The sequence below is a fragment of the Anabrus simplex genome, chromosome 1 (assembly GCF_040414725.1).
Source record: "Anabrus simplex isolate iqAnaSimp1 chromosome 1, ASM4041472v1, whole genome shotgun sequence".
NCBI lineage: Eukaryota > Metazoa > Arthropoda > Insecta > Orthoptera > Tettigoniidae > Anabrus > Anabrus simplex.
In genome coordinates, this window is record NC_090265.1 from 638986074 (window position 1) to 639003830 (window position 17757).

Consider the following 17757-nt stretch of genomic DNA (forward strand, 5'->3'; position numbering starts at 1 on the left):
TTAATGCCCGTGACCGCCTCCACCACCACCCCCGTGTCCACCATGTCCATAGCCACCACCTCCATGTCCATGACCGCCATAGGTACCTCCAGAGTGGTCGTTACCACCGCTGTTGGTGACGTGAGCGATGAAGCCTCCCTTGTTGTCAGCGTGGTACTTGACGGTCCTCACATTACCACCAGGTTCCTTCAGCGTGTACTCGCCCACGACATGATGTCCATCACGAGACTCCTTCTGGCCGTGCTTGTCGCCGGTGTGGTGGTCAGTTACTCCGTACGCGAACTCGTACCTTGGATGGGCCTAGAAAACATAGAAGAAAACTGAAGAGCCCGCAAGAATCTAAGCTAAGAAGTTTTTAGTAACCACAACAAGCTCAGTGAAATTCAGTGAAAATTGTCAATAGCTTTTGTTGAATATGATTCTTTAAAAACACATTTTGAAACAGGTATACAGCCTGGGAAAAGTTAATATTATTTGCTGATTTGATAAGGATTTGCATAATGTCCGTTAAGAATTGTCCGCTACTCAGAATGAGTAGCAGATTTGGGGAACATTTTCCTTATGATTATCGAATTAATTTCTGAAGTTTCTTAGGTCACATGGCCGTTAGCTGGCTTTCGGGAGTTACGGGTTCGAACCCCACTGTTCGCATCTCTGACGATGGTTGTCCGTTGTTTCCGATTGCTTACCAGCCACAGTTGCTTCCCTCTCAGTCCTATGGTTATTCTAACCCGTTGTCAAGATAAGACGTTCCTATGTCAGTGCGAAGTTAAACACAGAGGAAAATTAAGGTGTATTAGCTTTCACAGCTGTAGTCCAATAATAAATCATGTTCCATTAAATAGTTTGTAACACAAAACAAATGGTGCAGCATACATTAGGCCTAAGAGTACGGTACAAAATATCAAAATGAAAACACTTGACATCAATGTTCCACCCTCATTTAAACAAATCAATTGACGGAGTTTTGTGTTGTGGGGACTTTGAAGTTAGTTTAATTTGCTTCACATATATCATCGATATTCGATGCAGTAGTATCAACAGACACTCATTGAAGGTAAAGTAAGGATGTATTCTTCCCGAAGGGAGGTTCGAACCTCCGCAGAGGTGTGACTGAGCCGGAGTTTAGGTACGGTAGGGTGGCCAGTACCTATCTGCTCCTCCATTCCCTTACACCACCAACAGCGCGTGGCAACCCATCCAAATCTTGACCACGCCCAATGTTGCTTAACTTCGGAGACCTCACGGGATCCGGTGTTTCAACACGGCTATGGCCGTTGGCATACTCATTGAACGAGACGCTCAGTATTCATGGTTTGATCTTCTGTGTACAAGTACAGAACGTTCATCAGATGACCGAAGTCCTCCACTTCTTTTTTATTATAATGGTATACTGACCTTTGTTTGTTTATTTAGTCGGCAGCACTTCGTTTTTGCGTTCTTTATGTACAATACCGTTGTCGTTGATTTTTTTTACATTTAAAAGATTCTAATATTTTTTTGAAACTAATTGTGAGTCTACAATCCTCATCATAGTAGCCTATAACAGTGCAGAGAACATCTTGTAACACTAAAGAATACGGAGACGAAGAATATGATCGCTTTTCCGTGTCACCTGACATTGCTGTTGAGCAATTCTCCCAGGGTTTCTATTATTTCTGTTGCTGCGGCTGGCCAATAGTTACCAGACCTAGAATTTGTTTATCTAAAAGTGGAATCAAAACTCGCTGCGTTAAATCTGAGCCTCTCCAACTAAAACGTGGAATGTGGAGAAATGACCTGGTATAATAATGTTATTATTTCACGCCTGGTAACTACTACTAGGGATTTCGGAGAGGCACACTTGCCGGAATTTTGTCTGCAGGTGTAGATTTACTAGCACGAGGCCGACGTGACATGGTATAAAAAAATGAAATGCAACATCTAAATAGATCTCTTTAATATTAGTTGTTTTAGTTCAGTTCAAAATTGTCAGAAGTATAATGTGTTTTCATTATTTGGTATTCCGTCCACAAATAAATAGTTACATCATTTGTATTACTTTCATAATACTCCTGGCCAGCGTGAGTGCCTCAGACGGTTGAGGCGCTGGCCTTCTGACCCAAACTTGACAGGTTGGATCCTGGCTCAGTCCGGTGGTATTTGAAGGTGCTCAAATACGTCAGACTCGTGTCAGTAGATTTATTGGCACGTAAAAGAACTACTGCTGTCCGTCACCTCGGCGTTTCCGAAAACAGTAAAAGTAGTTAGTGGGACGTAAAGCAAATAGCATTATAATACCTCTGAGTCAAATATCGGGGAAAATGCTCAGTAATCACAATATGACTGATGGTTTTTTTTTCAGTACACGTGAGGCAGAATTATTTGCCTAAGTAATATTCCCGTTTCGCAGACTGTATACCTGTTTCAAAATGTATTTTTAAAGAATCGTATTTTTAAAAAGTTAATAGGTAAGAATGGTTGATGTTAAAATTCCTTTACAAACGTCTCGTTCTTTCTGAACTTTTCCAAATTGACTTAGATAGCACTATGTATGGATTTAGCCCAGTTAAGCCTATACGGTCGGATACCTTTCCTGACGCCAACCCATTGTGGAGGGATGCACTCACTATTGCGTTTTTCTGTGGTGAGTGTTAATGTGATGTGTTTTACATAAATGAAGAGGTGTATCGAATAACACAAGCATTCAGCCCGGAGTTCTAGTTCGCGGTTAAAATCTCCGATCCGTAACAGGTACCGTACCCGAGGCCCTCCAAACCAAAGGCTAGTATGGTGACCATTCAGCAAAACTGCTGGAAAGACGCGTTTTAGAACGCTGCTACCTTTAAATACCAGTACTTAACAAAAATACACTTTAAGAATGACACTTGCCACCTAATCTGTTAAAGAACTATTTAAAAATAGTTTTTACTTGAGTCCGCCTTGTCAATACACCTTATAACGATAGAAAACTATTTTACCATACACGTTTCGGGAAAATCATCCATTCCCTTCATCAGTAATATCAGTTCCATCATTGTAAAGTGTATTGACAAGGCGGACTCAAGTAAAAACTATGTTAAATCATTCTTTAAACATTCAGACAATACAGGATCAAACATAATACCTATAATGGTTAAGTTAATCAACTTACCACGTAGTCAGTATACCCATGACCACCTCCACCACCACCGCCTCCATGACCTCCATTTCCTCCGTGACCTCCATGTCCTCCATGTCCACCGTGACCTCCATGTCCACCATGACCTCCATGTCCTCCGCCGCCACCGCCATGTCCATCAGAAACGTGGACCTCCTGAGCATCACCTTCTACTGGGCCATGGAAATAGGCGAAAGAATGTGCATGACCGCCTCCTCCTCCGCCGCCATGACCGCCACCACCTCCTCCTCCATGACCTCCAGCATTAACGCTAAGGTACGCTGATGTAAGGAGCGCAATCAGCGCAAGTATCTAGGGAAAGAATAAACATTAAAATTATATCGATGACACTGGGTTTTTGGGAGCTTAATGAATATTGATCCCGTTCGTCTGTTTTGTTTTTTTTTTTCGAGATAATTCCGGTTTTCATTGAAGTGTAAGTTGCTATAAATTTCGTCGAAGAGTGGACAGAACCAGATAAAAATCATTCAATATGACTCGGTCATTTTATCACTGTACTTGGAATTATGTGTTAAGTAGCTCTGAAATCGTGAAGAAGTCTACACCGAATTAGAATTGATCGTTAAGTTCATTGCTGAAGGCAGAATGGATTCTTGGAGGACCAATTCGTCTGCAGGAAAAAAGGCTGGTTTCATGTACCTAAGGTGATGTAAAATGAACAAATTTTATTTCTCTCCTAGCCTTTTGTCAGTCAGGTGCGGTGGCACTAATGGAAATTAAGGCCAGTTTTACGGACGGATGCCCTTCCTGACACAGACATTATATGGAGGAATGTATTGACAATTTCGTGTTTGTGAGGATTTCGGCGGACGCGGTTAAAATTCTAAGCCTGATCGAGAATCGAACTCGGGACCCTCTGAAGAGAACGCCACTGCCCTGACCATTCAGCCAAAGAGCCGGACATATAATCCTTTAAAATACTGTATTCTGTTTTAGCTTCGGATTAGTAAACAATCTTAGCCTGGAGCAGTAAACCCGTACTTTTCCATTAAAAAAATAGATACAGCTTATATAACCAGACTAATACGGATTAATTTGAAATTCAGAACTAGAACTGGCTGAGTGGCTGAGACGGTTGAGGCGCAGGCCTTCTGACCCCATCTTGGTAGGTTCGATCCTGGCTCAGTCCGGTGGTATTTAAAGATGCTCAAATACGTCAGCCTCGTGTCAGTATATGTTCTGGCATGTAAAAGAACTGCGTGATAAAATTCCGACACCTCGGCGTCTCCGAAAACCGTGAAAATAGATACTGGGACGTAAAGCAAATAACATTATAAGAATGAGAACTGGTCTACAGTTCTATATTACCTTCACTGAAGCCATACTTGTCGCTGTGGTTTGTGTTGGATGACTGTCGACAAAGCCTTCAGAGACGGCGCTATTTATACCGAGATCAATTCTCAACAGTTCACAAGGAATAGAATAGATTGAATTACACACGTTAAGTGAAGTGTAGAAACTTTTTCACTGCTCTTCGTGTTAGTGACATCAGCAGTGGGAGTTTTAATTACCGTGAACTCTCTATGACACTGAGTACGATCTCCCCGCTGTTAAGACAACATTCTAGAGTAATCTAATCGATAGCATCTTTGATCTAAAGAGTACATTTCTTTGCGCTAAACGGTTGGCCGTAGCACACGTCAGGACGGATTCGCCTTAACACTACAGAAGAACTGACGAGTTATTTAGACTTTTTATCTTTGCTGACGGCCTTAATATGACAGGATTTTTAAAATGTCTTACTTTTCATTTGTCTCTAAATCTACCCATTTTAAATTTCATACAAATAACAGAAATTAAGTTCTTGATAATTTTACCTTTAAGAGGAGTCATGACTGAAATATAGCAGTTTTTGACCAAAAGTTCGAATTTTCAATTTTAACCCTGAAAATTCCCCGTATCTTCCAAATTCAAATCCCATTATTCGTATTTTCCTAACGCCATTTAAAGTTCTAAATGCCTGATTTATACAGTGGCGGTTAGCCCCTTTCTCTGGCGCTGTCGGACAAAATTAACTTGAGGTGTTTTGGACAACCATTTCAAAAATCTTTGGAATTTATCTACGTCGTAGTAGGCCTACGATGTGCGTAAGAGGGGAAGACATCTAAAGGTGTAATTTACAGACCAGGGCAGTTTTAAAGCATGTATGCTCCTTAACTTTCAATCTCTTTTATCTACCTTAAATATATTTATTGAACGAATCAACGACTCCCCACAATTACGGGTTGCCACAATGGACAAAGTAAAGCGTAACAGGATACAAAATGAAATATAGCGGTAATACGGATTTTTAAAATTATGGAGGTCCGAATAAATGAGATTTCAGGGTATGTACAGATCTACGTATGGTGGTGGTAACTATTCTTTTAATGCTGTTACTAGTCAGGTCGAACTTCTTCCATAATTCTATGAACAATGCAGGTATTGTGCCACGAGCACCAACCATTAGGCCGATAATCTCTACTTCAATCAGCTGGTACCGTATTTATTTTTGCAGAACGGTATGGTGGGCGCGTAGAAGTTCTTCTTTTCAAGATGAACTTCAATACACTAGCCGACATGGTGCTCGAATCGGATGGTCGGATCGAAAATGAAGCTTTTCTTGCCTTTATCTTTAAAGGAAAGGTAAGGGTAAAGGAATATTCTGCCCGAAGGCAGGTCCGTACCTCCGCAGAGGTGTGCCTGAGCGGGAGTTTACGTACATCTCTAAAGGCAATTATGTCATTTCGTCTAGTACATCCTGTCGTGCCGGGATGAGTGGCTCAGACGGTTAAGGCGCTGGCCTTCTAACCACAACTTGGCAGGTTCGATCCTGGCTCAGTCCGGTGGTATTTGAAGGTGCTCAAATACGACAGCCCCGTGTCGGTAGATTTACTGGCACGTAAAAGAACTCCTGCGGGACTAAATTCCGGCACCTCGGCGTCTCCGAAGACCTTAAAGAGTAGTTAGTGGGACGTAAAACAAATAACATTATTATTATTACATCCTGTCGTAGACAAACCATGGACTTCTCCATGTACATGGAAGCTTTTTACTACGGAGTTCTTTCGCAATCCGTGGATTTTCATAAAATGCTCCTTATGAGAGAAGTCTTATCGGATTCACCTGAAATTTTCTGAGAATGTCTGAATATATACAGGAATTAAAAGTAAGTTAATTCTGCAAACCTTCAAATTTTTACTCCTGCAATAGAACGATACTTGATTTTTGTCTATTGAATGAATAATGAACAATATTGTAACAAATATATCTCCAATAGTTTGCAGGTGACTGCAAAATCGGGATTTGGTCTGAAATATGGTCATTTTTCTAAGTCTGCAAAATTGTAGCGCAAAATAAATGAAAACCGTCGCACAAGGAGCATTTTCCATGCAACAAATAATAATAAAAATATGTTGTATGTGCTTGCGTGTTAAATTTGGTTTTGATAAGTGGCAAATTGAAGAAGTTAGTCATTTCTCTGATGATTCCCCTTGGACTGCACGGTCAGTTTGATCCAGATCTTTGTACTAGTGTATGCAATTGGAATATATTTTTATTTCACCTGGTAATCGTATAGAATGTTAGTCCACCTTCATGGCTGAGTGGTTAGCGTGCTGGCATTTCCAAGGTTCCCGATTCGATTCGTGCCCGGGTCAGGGAATTCTGGCCTGAATGCTAAATTCCATTGGTTCGGGGACTGACTGTTCTTGTGTGTCCTAGCGTTCATTTGAGACTCATCACGTCTGCGGAGGTTAGCGACAGGGAGGGCATTCACTTGTAATATATGTGCTAAGTCCGAAGTTCACCTCTCAATACAACTCCAGCCCCTTCCGACGAAGGAAATAGAGCCGGGAGATAAATCATATAAAATATTTGTTTGCATCAGTTCGGAATCATATTATATTTCATTTATTTTCCAACAATATAACAGTTCACATCAATAGAAAATATTTCATTGTTGCCGCAGTACACTCATTCATTTTATGTTTCAGTCTTGTAGTGGCAAGTTCATTTTAACGTTCACAGTTTTGTAATAGTTTATAAACTGTACATATGGTTTGAAATCAGAGCTAAACGGCAGTATTTGAAGACTGAGGAAGATTCAATACGTGCTTTACATGACATTGTTAGCGATTCGTCTGCAAGCAGTAATGGTGATACTCGTAGGTCAGATGGTGAAGATGAAGACTATGTGCCTAATGAAAAGATGAGTAGGAACAGACATTAGATCAACAAGTGGAGATGAAAGTAGTGAAAGAGAAACAGATTAATCTCTCTTTTTACATGCCAAAGCTCCTTCAATCGCATTTCCTTTTCAAGGATGTTGTAATGAACGAATTGTAAGAGCTACTTCAGGAAGAGGACAATTTCGGTCTGCAAATTTTCCTTTAGGTCTTGTAGAACAAGCTGCATGTTGAGCGCTTTGGGGAGTCATCCCTCGTTGATACGATACCGCTGGTTGACACCGAAACCAGAACGTTCTTCGACAAAACAGTGGGCCAACAACATACGCTAAAAGACATATCTCTCAGAATGATGTAGGCAGTGCCTTGCGTCCTCTGATAACTGTGTTCTGAAACATATTGAAAATTGTACCGAAGAGGAGGCAAGATTGAAGACGGGTGACGCAATATCGTCTATCACTCTGGAGGAAATAGATGCCTTCTGTGCAGTATTGTATGCTAGTGGTGCATGTAGAAGGATATCGGTTCCGAGGAGGAGTCTGTGGAATAAAACGTGGAGTGTGCCCTTCTTCTCTGAAATGATGCGAGGGGACCGGGTTACAGAAATCTTGAAGTAGGCATACCTCAGATATGACAACAAAGTGACCTGAAGACAGCGTTTGACTACCTACAGATAAGTTTTCCCGTGCATCTCAGGTATGGAATCCTTCCATATAAAACTGTATTGTTTCTTTCCACCCAGGTCCAAATCTTAGCGCCGATGACAGTTATTTCCATTCAAAGGGCTCCATGGCTAAATGGTTAGCGTGCTGGCCTTTGGCGACAGGGGTCCCGGGTTCGATTCCCGGTAGGGTCGGGAATTTTAACCATCATTGGTTAATTTCGCTGGCACGAGGACTGGGTGTATGTGTCGTCTTCATCATAATTTCATCTTCATCCCGACGTGAAGGTCGCCTACGGGCGTCAAATCAAAAGACCTGCACTTGGCGAGCCGAACATGTCTTCGGACACTCCCGGCACTAAAAAAGCCATACGCCATTTCATTTCATTTTCCATTCAAAGGTAGGTGTCCATTCTTGCAGTACGGTGCTAGTAAGTCAGATAAATAGGGCATTAAGTTTTGTCTAGTTGTTGCTGTAGACACGTAATATGTGTGCAAAAGTTTTCCATATACAGTACAGGCAAAGAAGCTAAAAGACTGCTCATAAATCATTTGGTGAGAAAGTAATTCTCCGTTTGATAACTCGATTCACTGGGAAACGTCTAAATGTGACTGCTGATAACGTTTGCGCATCATCAAAACTTGCAGATAAGCTAAAGGTTCAGTCAACTACATGGAGCGGTTTTTGGTTGTGGAGATCTTCCCTTTCAAGCCTAGTCAGATTTTAAACAGGCCAAGAATTATCTGCAAGTATTATGTCAAATTTGTATACCCCGATATTAATTTCAGCTGCTAAATGGATGTGAAAAGAGTTCGGGGCAGTCACAAAATATACACTCATGTTCATAAAAAGCAGAACACACTGAAAGACTAGAGATAGGAAGTTCATATTCACAGGACATGTTCATTAGTATGTTCTGCAGAAACGATTAGCATTTCAGTCACCTTTGTTCAGCATGTGTCCTGTTGCCAAGTATGCTCTGGGTCCTCCATGGGCACTGGTAACTTGTTCCATGCGTGAAGGCTTCGACTCGTGTAAGGCGTGAAAGGCGTCGTGGGGTATAGCCCTCCATGCTGCATTCACCTGGTTCCACAGTTCATCTTTGGTGGTGGGCATTGGGTCACAGCGCCGCACCAGTTAATAATGAAGAGTTACTTGAAAGTATACCATTTTCCGTTCCTCTTAAGTCTGGCAGATTAAAGAATTTAATTTACATTAAGAAATGCCACACACAAGCCCATAAGAATTCTCCTCTTAATGAAATTCCGTAACTTTGTAATAAATTAAATACATATAATTTGGGTATCTTTTTCATGAATCAAACCAACTTTGAATTGGCGTGCGATACTTTCCTATAATGCACATACTGTATAACATTATCTTCGTTTTGTGTAGGCCCTATATTGCAAAAGACAATTCTCATGATTGATCCGTATTGAAACTGACTATGAACAAATTATCACCAAAAATAACGTATTCTGTTATCACCACCTATTCAATACAAGCCACGTACTACGTGGATGAAATCTACATAATACTATGTACAGTTCTCGGGGAGATGTTTCGCCCGTTTTTAAGGGCATCTTCAGCCAGTAGGTAACCTTAAGGTCAAATGTCTGAAACATTATCTATTGGGACCTTTCCCATCGTCTCCCATGGCTCATGGAACCATGTGACAACACTCGTGTATCCCTTCCGGGTCATGAACTCATGGGATCACGCTCCACAGAAAAATGACAGTCAAGGGACCTTTTTTGCCTGGTGACAATGCCGCCTCATCGGGATTTTAATAACTAATCCACTCACATCAGGCGACAAATGCCCTTTACAGCATAGCGAGGTCTTCTGCTACTCTCCCGTTCTAAAAATGTGAGCACAAGCCTCTCGAGGGCGCTGTACGTTCGCGGCTATGAACTATAATCATCTTACAACTAACTTATAGGCATAAAATGAACGGAAGAGGTCAGGATGCTAATATCAGCGAAAATAGGCACGAATAAAATTTTCTAAACATTTAATTAACTCTCGTTAAATCTACAACCTTGTTTATCAAATTTAAATTACATTTACCGAGCTCGATAGCTGCAGTCGCTTAAGTGCGGCCAGTATCCAGTAATCGGGAGATAGTGGGTTCGAGCCCCACTGTCGGCAGCCCTGAAAATGGTTTTCCGTGGTTTCCCATTTTCACGCCAGGCAAATGCCGGGGTTGTACCTTAAGGCCACGGCCGCTTCCTTCCACTTCCTAGGCCTTTCCTATCCCATCGTCGCCATAAGACATATCTGAGTCGGTGCGACGTAAAGCAAATAGCAAGAAAGAAATTACATTCATTAATTTCAAATTACAGCAACGGGCAATCAGGTCCGTGCTGTCACTCAAGTGAACATTAGATCCACATCTTTATACAAGTCTTTAAGTGGTCTACTAACATTACGCTGCTGTATTTAATACCAGAACAAATCACATATTCAAATTAAGCACTTGAGCGCTACATCATTTACTTCCAGACAACTCGGAGAAAATTGAGTTGCCTTCCTAAGGTCTTCATTGTTTAAATTGTTTTCGATGTTTATTAACCAGATTATTTTAACTGTTGAGTACGATAAACAATATTATAACAAACCTTACTTATTTACAGTGAGGAGCTATTACCTTACGAATATACATATTCCCGGGAATGGTTCCCAAATTACATATTAAAAACAAGCAACACTGGTTTGCTCTGAGATTCGTCTTAGAGTTGCCGCCAAAATTGAACATAACACGAGAAATAAAAAATTTAGAGAATTTATAAAATTTAAAATGATATGCAAATTCTACGGAATTACCACCTGTTTCCCAATTCAACAAAATGAACACGATTCTGGTTACTACAAATCACCTCATTTGATGACTAACTATACACATCATAGGGTCGAAACCCTCCACTTAAACGGACTATCAAAGGATTTTTCACGAAGTCTACATTGAATAAATCACTAATTATCAAAACATCATGTTTACACTCTTATAACACCAAAGAAACCACATATAATCACATATCATATACATAATGGCTGCATTTTGTTTACCATCATCCGCCGTTTGTGTGACTAACTACTCTTATCGTGCCCCGAGGTTCGAAGTGGAGACCTTTTGTCCTTCCTTATCGGGTATCCTGGAAATAACCAAACCCCTATCTGCCGCATGTTTAGGTGTGTCAATTTAGTGTCCCTACATTAATTCGACCTAGCCTTTTGAGAATGTGGTAATCAGGTAAAATATATCTTTTACTAGCATCAGAAACAATGTGTTTGAGAAAACGTCACTTTCTCGACGAAACGGCTTCGGCCCTCGGCTCAACTGGCCTGCTCTTACACAAAAGAAAAAAACAAGCTCCGACTTTCTAGGGTCGCCTGCAATGAATACTGCCTGTCACTCGCTCTCCCAACGGGGCACTAATCTATTTAAAACCAACATTGACGCGTTCACAATGCCTATTCAATGGGTCATTATATTCTCGCGGTAATAGCTGATACATTTATAACCATGCTCAAATCAGCTCAGGCGTTATTGATATTCAATAAATCTCTCAACATTTGTGCCGTTCTATCACTTCATATTTTCTCAACTTTACGGAAGTCCGGAGTTCAAACATCATTCCCCTCGTACCGGGCGAGTTGGCCGTGCGCGTAGAGGCGCGCGGCTGTGAGCTTGCATCCGGCAGATAGTAGGTTCGAATCCCACTATCGGCAGCCCTGAAGATGGTTTTCGTAGTTTCCCATTTTCACACCAGGCAAATGCTGGGGCTGTACCTTAATTAAGGCCACGGCCGCTTCCTTCCAATTCCTAGGCCTTTCCTATCCCATCGTCGCCATAAGACCTATCTGTGTCGGTGCGACGTAAAGCCCCCTAGCATTCCCCTCGTCGCAGAATTACCACAATTCCGCAAGCTAGCAAGCTAGAGTTTACTATTAACTCAGATAATAAAAATAATAATGAGAACTGTGTACCTGATATGAATTTATGCTACGTTCAATATATCGGCATTAAATATCCGACCAAATTAATTAATTAAAATTAAATTAAAATTCCAATAAACAATAACAAACAAACAAAATTTTACAGGGTCCTAGCTCGTGTTTGTTGGGTGGGCATTCGCACCTCGGCACGATGAATTCTTCACACACATCTGGATACAGCAAACCTTAACCTACCATGCAGCAAATACTACTACTTTACATTAAAATCAAGTACTTCGTCTGTCCCACATTTATCTTGGTCACAGGCATTTGGCAAAGATCCTAGCATCATATGATCCTGACTCCTCTTGTATAGCCTTTTCAGATGAAATCGACTTCCTTAACTTGTCAAAATTCACTACTTTCTTCCCCCTTCTTCCTCTGACAGTACTCGTAAAACAAAGATAAAACCATGCACATGCAATGACATAACTGGGGCCAGAAATTCATACTATTCACCTAATTTGTTTCCTCCCCAAAATAGCCTCAAGAAATTAAAATTAAAGGGAAGCTGTTGACCACTCTAAGCGAACTAATTTAATTATTCAGTAATAGAAATCATCCTAACCCTATCATCACATTCTTATTTATTTACAAAGAGGAATATTAATATCATAAAATCATAGCTTTGTACTCAACAGCTTTGGTTCATCGTCCACCGTCCGAGTCCGCGAAGGGACTCGCCTGAAGCTTTTGCTCCATGGCGCCGATGTGTGAGGTCACTGTTACAAGACGTCCCGCGATGATCCTTGTGTAATCCATGGCGTCGGAGTTGTGAACACTGAAAAGATGCTGTTTACACTGATTTCACAAATACTTCTTCTGCACACGTCACAGTCAAATTTCTCTTTTCCTCTAACAAAACGAAAGTTACGTCTTTATTACCCCGATTGAGGACACAGCTAGTCTAACTCAGTCTGGCAAAGACAATACCGAACTCGCGGTTTCGTTACTGGAATAAGTTTATTACTCCAAATTAACGTGATATGTGGTACTTGTATTTATTACAAAGCCCTGTCTCTTGCGCTTGTTTCTGCGCACTTCTAAAAATTACGCCGTTATTCAGCACGATAAATATTATCGGAATTTTTTTATGTGATAAGACACTGATTATTCGTGCTACCCCTATTCACACGTCTGCCTTCACAAAGTTTTAAAAAAATACCACAATCGATGGCCTCTCTGACTCTACTATGGTATATTAATCGAAGAGTAGCATTCTACGTCCGATGCACGGCACATCATAGCTTCACAGTTCTCGGTTCAAAAACACAACGTAACTCACGTACTTTCGTGCCGCGTCACAATCAAACTATAATTCTCATATCGCTCTCACTCAGTTCAGATCTTTACTGATAATTCACATGGAAATAATACTTATCGCACTCCCATTTACTGCACATTTATTATACACAGAGCGGGAAAGTCCAACCACAAACCGACCATCTGGTCACGCCATACACACTCTGAAGATTGTACTGCTACCCTCTGAAGTTCAAGCATGTAAGGATTCACATGTAGTGGGGGTTGAGCTGAGGAACTCCTCCCCACCATAATTTTAGATCTCCAGATCCACTGATTTTTTGTAAATCAGCGATGCGGCAAGTTGTGTGGCCCGCCACTCAGAGATGCAAGATGTAATATTGAACTCAAGACGATCAATGGTTTTATCTTAATTCGGTCGTCTAAATCAGTGTGTTCCGGGGAATCCCTGTTGGCCGTCTGGTTTCATCGCTAGCGTGGGGAAGCCAGACCATCTTACGTAACACCTTTAAAACGTAATTTCAGGACTGATATTATTTTATTATCTTTCATAATTTTGTTGATGATCCAATATTCCGACTGTTTCTTCGCCGTGTGCATCGAGTTTAATTTCAGCATTATTATGCCGAAAGTACATTCAAAATCACATCCTCATGTTGGCTGTACTGTAAGTCAGCGCTCACTTCGGGGGTTTTCTAAGCCATCATCTGCGTGCGTTAGGCGTCGGACTGGCGAAAGGTATTGCGCAACATGATGCAAGTGAGCTCCCACACAAATAAAGACGCTCCAAGCGTATATATTCCCCACATATTAATTTACGAATAACTATTCAATGTGACGATACGGTCACACTATTTATACATGGATTATAATGAAAATTACATAACACATTAAAAACGTCTTAAAGTTAGCATGCGACAATTATATTCTTTAAAAAAATGTCACATTACACATTATGAGTATCAAGAATAGATAGTGTCTGTAATCGTGAAAATTAACAATTTTTGTCAGTGAAGCTCTTTTAGATTCTAAAAATGTCCAAAGCTTAAATGGATTCTCTTCATAATAACTTGCAGATCATTGGGATAGTTACATTCTTGAGTAAAGAGTGTAATATTCTTTGGGTACATATGTCCCATATGTTCTTGATAAAATCAATGTCAATTAATTATAAACAGCTGGATATTTGAAACTTGGAAAGCGTATGAAGAATGAAACGATCTACAAGTTCGATTTTGTTTACGTTTTGTCGTATCTCCACTGGGTACACTTTAGATTGGTTTAGAAACTTAGTTTAGCCTGAAATTTGAGTACAGTTTCCACATAATCCTTCCATTATACCATACTTATACGGCAGCTAGAATCAGGCAATTCGTCTTGCATATGGTCCATCGACTTGCCAATGATTCTGCCACATTTGATGATTCTGTCAGTCTTGTAAGTGTGCTAAACAGTAAAATTAATTATGAAAAATGTACAAAATTGACGTAAAATGGGAAAAGCAGCTGTATGTAAGGCATAAGGTATCGAGGTACGACTAAAGGTCATAGAGCCAAAGTTGTAGACTTCTTCATAGTGCAAACCGAATGTCTTGGTCCATTTTGGGATACGACTTGCCGTTTAGCCGCAAAAACGACTCGAAACGATGTTCTGCAGCGTTGTTAAATCTGCCTCTATATTTTGATATACTCAGGGAGGAAAAAGATAAACATTGTGACTTTTTGGAATGTCTCCATTGGTTACAGGCCAAGAGGTATAATTTTGCAAAATTTCGATTTTCTAACGTAAATGGAACTTGTGTTAGCCATTTTGACTTCACGATGGAGGGTAGGGGGTTAACATTTGAACTTTTAGGAAATTTACCGCGGGTTGTGGGCAAACTTCAAGTTTCTAGTTTGTCTGAAATCAGGTCAGTCAGCCAGCCATGCTGTTTTATATGATATAGATATTGGAAGCGAGATAATATACACGTTTATAACTGCTGGCTTTAATTTGGGAAATCGACAAACGGATCACACCATCAGACAACCCCTTGGGTGGCCTACAGTTTTGGGGCTATAACAGTTTTTCGTATCTCGGCTATATATACCGTAGAGGTGAATGTTTCGATCTGTCATATTTCGTACGCTTCTCACAATTTTAAACATTATTTCACCAGCCTAGCACACACCTATAGTCTTGAAAGGTGGCAGGCGTATAGACGATAAAACGATCAAATATTTTGGTTCTTGCCGTAGATCCTTTCCTTTTAGAACCAAAAGTGTTATCCATTTTTATAGGAATTGCCATTTAGCCACGAAATATCTCGAAACGAAGGTCTGCACCGCCACATGTCGATATTTCTCGCAGGTAAAAAGTTAAGCATTGGAACTTTTTTGAGTTTCTCCGTTGGTTACAGAGTAAAAGGTATAATTTTGCCAAATTTCAATTTTCTAGCCCACCCGGAATTTGCGTCCGACATTTTGTTTGGGGGAAGGGCGGTTAAATATTAAAAATGTTAACTTTTTGGAATTTGTCCTTAGCTTACAGCCTTATATCTATCAGCTTGCCGAATTTTAAGTTTCTAGCTCATCTGGAAGTGGGTAAACATTAATGTTAGTGAGTGAGTGAGTGAGTGAGTGAGTTAGTCTACTGGCTTCATATACTAGGGATTACGCTCGATGATTTCGACATAGCCGCAAATGGATTTGCCGAATTCCTGTCCAAATCAATAAGCCTTCTCCAAGGTCCATAACACCCCACTACGAAATACGTTGAAGCCAGGAATACTAAACGTGATCGACTAATTCAACGATTATATAAAAATCAATGTAACCCGGAACGCGCGACGATAAGGGACAGAGAGAAGAGAATAGAGCTACGAAGAAATGCAGTTCCTCTATTACAACCAACGGAGAAAAACTATGAGAAATGTTCTTAACCAACAAACGCCTACTTCTAATTCAAGTGTTCAATGTATTGACGACCATTTCTCTTCCATCTCTTCCAATCCCAATAACTGCGAACGAGAAGATCATCCGGACTGCATGAATGAAGCGGAGCGGATAGCACTCAACGAATTTTACGACAACGGTAAGCAAAGAGGAGGTAATTGTTGTTGTTGGTTGTTGTTTAAAGGGTCCTAACATTTAACTCAACGGGCTGTGGCATAGCCCCTGGTCCAGACAGTGTTATATCCGAGCAAACAAGGACAACCTAATATATATTACAAATGCAAAAATCGATAGGATAATATTTAATATTGAATACCGGATCAGTTCCCAATATTTTCCATCAGGCTCGTACAGTCTTCCTGTTCAAAGGAGGACATCTGGAAGTTTTGTTAGGCTTCTTAAAACAGTTTTCATCAACATGATCAGAACATTTTAAAAATCTGTTGCTCACCGCTCTCTCTGTCTCGGGAATTATTTTAGTTCGACCACTCAGAATTCAGTGAAACTTGGGTGGATAATCAAAGAACATATCCGAAGCATAGATTTTTACTAATAATTTTGCCATAGAATTTGCGGTAGTATTATAATTAATTGCTGAAGAGTAGCTTGGCGACTCAGCACAGTCAGCTGATGGTGGCGTAAATGATTTTGTATCTGCACCGCAGAAAAAACTGCTAGTTCTGTTGTAAGTGGTCAATGACTTCACGAACAGAATTTGTCCTCTACAAACCTATTTTACTAAGATGAACAGTTTATAATACATAAAAATATAACTGTTCGGTATTACTGTATCGTTTACAATGGAAGCTAAAGTAGCATATAGTATGAAATCCATAAACGTGCATTTTATAACCTTATTTTCATTGACACAACCGAGGTAACTGCCGGATATTCTTGTCCAGAATTGTGTATGTGCTCTAGCGGTGGATAACCTATGTAAGACCTGCAGGCGTGCATCGTTGTTGTAATGTCTTACGTGATCATCCCCCAAGTTCCATCGCAAACACTCTGATATATCCGGAACGATTCCTTTCTCATATCAGTTTCGAACTCATTTGCTAAATCCAATTAGCATAGTCTCGCGAGGTGATCCAGGAAGTCAAAGGAAATATTAAATGAAGGCGCGAAGGACAAGTACTGTTGGGAGATCAGAAGAATGCACATGCCCGATGAGTCACGGGGCGAAAGGGTTTTCACCAGCAGAGCCAGTGACGCAATGATTACCATTGCATCTTCGCTACTATCCAGGCTACTTTATAGTATCTTCTACTATCAGCTCTTCGCTCTTGTCAGTTGTAATCCAGCAAACTGCAAAGTGTGAGTCAATGTTTTCGTGTAGCAGATAGGAGAAGATAAGAGCCGATCTGTCTAGGAAAGAACAGGAAGTTCGTGCTTGCAGGACACATTCCTCATTCTTGCATTCTTCTCATCTCTACACAGTACTTGTCACTCTATTGCACTAGCGGTGATTAGGGGGGCCAGAGGGGCAGTCCTCCCCTCCCACTTTGTGGAGAAAAATTACATTTTTTTAGCCGCCTGAAACCAGGAATTAATATTTTTTTTAATTGTACAAA

The 17757-nt window shown here is 40.6% G+C and overlaps 1 protein-coding gene across 1 annotated transcript; it reads right to left on the minus strand.

Moving 5' to 3' along the window:
- Window positions 1–9104, minus strand: LOC136884166 (uncharacterized). Its single transcript, XM_068229553.1, has 3 exons — window positions 8958–9104; window positions 3134–3451; window positions 1–300 (listed from the first exon to the last, which is right to left on the minus strand). The coding sequence occupies exons 1-3, from the start codon at window positions 9102–9104 to the stop codon at window positions 1–3; spliced, it is 765 nt and encodes a 254-aa protein (XP_068085654.1).
- Window positions 9105–17757: the final 8653 nt, after the last annotated feature.